We start from the raw sequence: 2,500 nt of genomic DNA on the forward strand, positions 1-2,500 counted from the left end.
TCTTCTTTTCTTCTCCTCTTTCTCCTCCTTATTCTTCTCCTCCTTATTCTCCTTCTTCTTCTCCTCCTTCTCTTTGTTCTTTTCTTCTCCTCTTTCTCCTCCTTATTCTTCTCCTCCTTCTTCTCTTTCTTCTTCTTCTTCTCTTTCTTCTTCTTCTCCTTCTCCTCCTTATTCTTCTTCTCCTCCTTCTTCTTCGCCTTCTTCTCCTCCTTCTTCTTCTCCTCCTTCTCTTTCTTCTTCTTCTTCCCCTCCTTCTCTTTCTTCTTCTCCTCCTTCTCTTTCTTCTTCTTCTCCCCTCCTTCTCTTTCTTCTTCTCCTCCTTATTCTTCTCTTTCTTCTTCTCCTTCTCCTCCTCTTTCTTCTTCTTCTTCCCCTCCTTCTCTTTCTTCTTCTCCTCCTTCTTCTTCTTCGCCTTCTTCTTCTCCTCCTCCTCTTTCTTCTTCTTCTCCTTCTTCTTCTTCTTCCTTCTTCTTCCCCTCCTTCTCTTCCTTCTTCTCCTCCTTCTTCTTCTTCTTTTTCTTCTCCTCCTCCTCCTCCTTCTTCTTTTCTTCTCCTCTTTCTCCTCCTTATTCTTCTCCTCCTTATTCTCCTTCTTCTTCTCCTCCTTCTCTTTGTTCTTTTCTTCTCCTCTTTCTCCTCCTTATTCTCTTTCTTCTTCTTCTTCTCTTTCTTCTTCTTCTCCTTCTCCTCCTTATTCTTCTTCTCCTCCTTCTTCTTCGCCTTCTTCTCCTCCTTCTTCTTCTCCTCCTTCTCTCTTTCTTCTTCTTCTTCCCCTCCTTCTCTTTCTTCTTCTCCTTCTTCTTCGCCTTCTTCTCCTCCTTCTCTTCTTCTTCTTGTCCTTATTCTCCTTCTCCTCCTTATTCTTCTTCTCCTTCTTCTTCCCCTCCTTCTTTCTTCTTCTCCTCCTCCTTCTCCTCCTCCTTCTTCTTATTCTCTTCCTATTCTTCTTCTCTTCCTTCTCCTTCTTCTTCTCGTCCTTCTTCTTCTCCTCCTCCTTCTCCTTCTCACGACTTGTCCAGGGAGTACCCCGCCTTCCACCCGATTGTAGCTGAGACAGGCTCCAGCACCCCCCGCGACCCCGAAAGGGACATGCAGTAGAAAATGGATGGATGGATGGATATGTAAAAAGAAATTTACAAAATCCAACATAAATTCACAAAATCAAAACACATTTAAAAAAAATTCCGGTATAGCTCGGTTGAGAGAGTGGCCATGCCAGCAACTTGAGGGTTCCAGGTTCGATCCCCGCTTCCGCCATCCTAGTCGCTGCCGTCGTGTCCTTGGGCAAGACACTTTACCCACCTGCTCCCAGTGCCACCCACACTGCTTTAAATGTAACTTAGATATTGGGTTTCACTATGTAAAGCGCTTTGAGTCACTAGAGAAAAGTGCTATATAAATGTAATTCACTTCACTACTTTTTTTTTGTTTGTAACACTTCCCAGCCAACATAAATACATAAAGCGTCACAGTACAGTGTATTGTGTCCACAGTATTATTTTCGAAAGCTGCTTTTGTTCAGGAATGTTCTTTTCTCTTTGAAATCCACTTCCAGCTGACCAGCGATGTGTGCATGTCGGACTCATTATAGTGTTTCCTTGCGCCCCCTGCAGGCCATCCAGGACATGAACAGCCTCAAGCGCTTTGTGCGGCAGGCGGAGATGAGCCACTACGCTCTGTTCCGCTGCTGCCAGTTCCTGCAGAGCTGCGGCAACGGCGACGTGCTGCTGCAGAACGCCAAGGCCGAGCACAGCGACCTGCCTGAGGCCTGCCGCATCATCAACGTGCTGGAGGAGTTCCTGGGGGAGCAATTGCAGGCCTGACGGCGCCATGACAGCATCATCCAGGTTTAACACTACATAGATGGGGACGGGTCTTTTATTTAAGGTGCAATACTACGCTTAGTGGGTAGTGACAGTTTGTCTCAGTGAATATGACATCATTGCTAATTGTCGCATAGAATTTAATGTTTTAAACTAAGACATATTCTACAGTAATAATTTTTGTCTGTTAAAATATGGTCAATGTGTGAAGTTGCAATTATTTTGAAGTGCTTTTCCATTTGTTGTAGTATAAAGGATCTTTGATTAAGGGATAGACACAACAGATTTATGCATAAGCTGCAAACAAACACTAAGTGTAAAAGAAATATGTCACCTAGTTGTGAAAAGTGACGTGTACTGTGAATTTTGTGAAATGTGATACCGTATTTTTCGGACTATAAGTCGCAGTTTTTTTTCATAGTTTGGCCGGGGGGTGCGACTTATGTGTGAAATTATTAACACATTACCGTAAAATATCAAATAATATTATTTATCTCATTCACGTAACAGACTAGACGTATAAGATTTCATGGGATTTAGCGATTAGGAGTGACAGATTGTTTGGTAAACGTATAGCATGTTCTATATGTTATAGTTATTTGAATGACTCTTACCATAATATGTTACGTTAACATACCAGGCACCTTCTCAGTTGGTTATTTATGCCTCATATAACG

At 42.8% G+C, this 2,500-nt stretch overlaps 1 protein-coding gene across 1 annotated transcript in view; it reads left to right on the forward strand.

Moving 5' to 3' along the window:
* The window catches only part of lg25h17orf75 (linkage group 25 C17orf75 homolog), a 33,165-nt gene extending 31,034 nt beyond the window's left edge, over window positions 1-2,131 (forward strand). The window contains 1 exon segment of the mRNA XM_062036788.1: window positions 1,614-2,131. Within this exon segment, the coding sequence (XP_061892772.1) occupies window positions 1,614-1,823 (210 nt within the window). The 3' untranslated portion in view covers window positions 1,824-2,131.
* The last annotated feature ends 369 nt before the right edge of the window (window positions 2,132-2,500 follow it).

Source organism: Entelurus aequoreus, linkage group LG25 (assembly GCF_033978785.1).
Source record: "Entelurus aequoreus isolate RoL-2023_Sb linkage group LG25, RoL_Eaeq_v1.1, whole genome shotgun sequence".
Lineage (NCBI taxonomy): Eukaryota > Metazoa > Chordata > Actinopteri > Syngnathiformes > Syngnathidae > Entelurus > Entelurus aequoreus.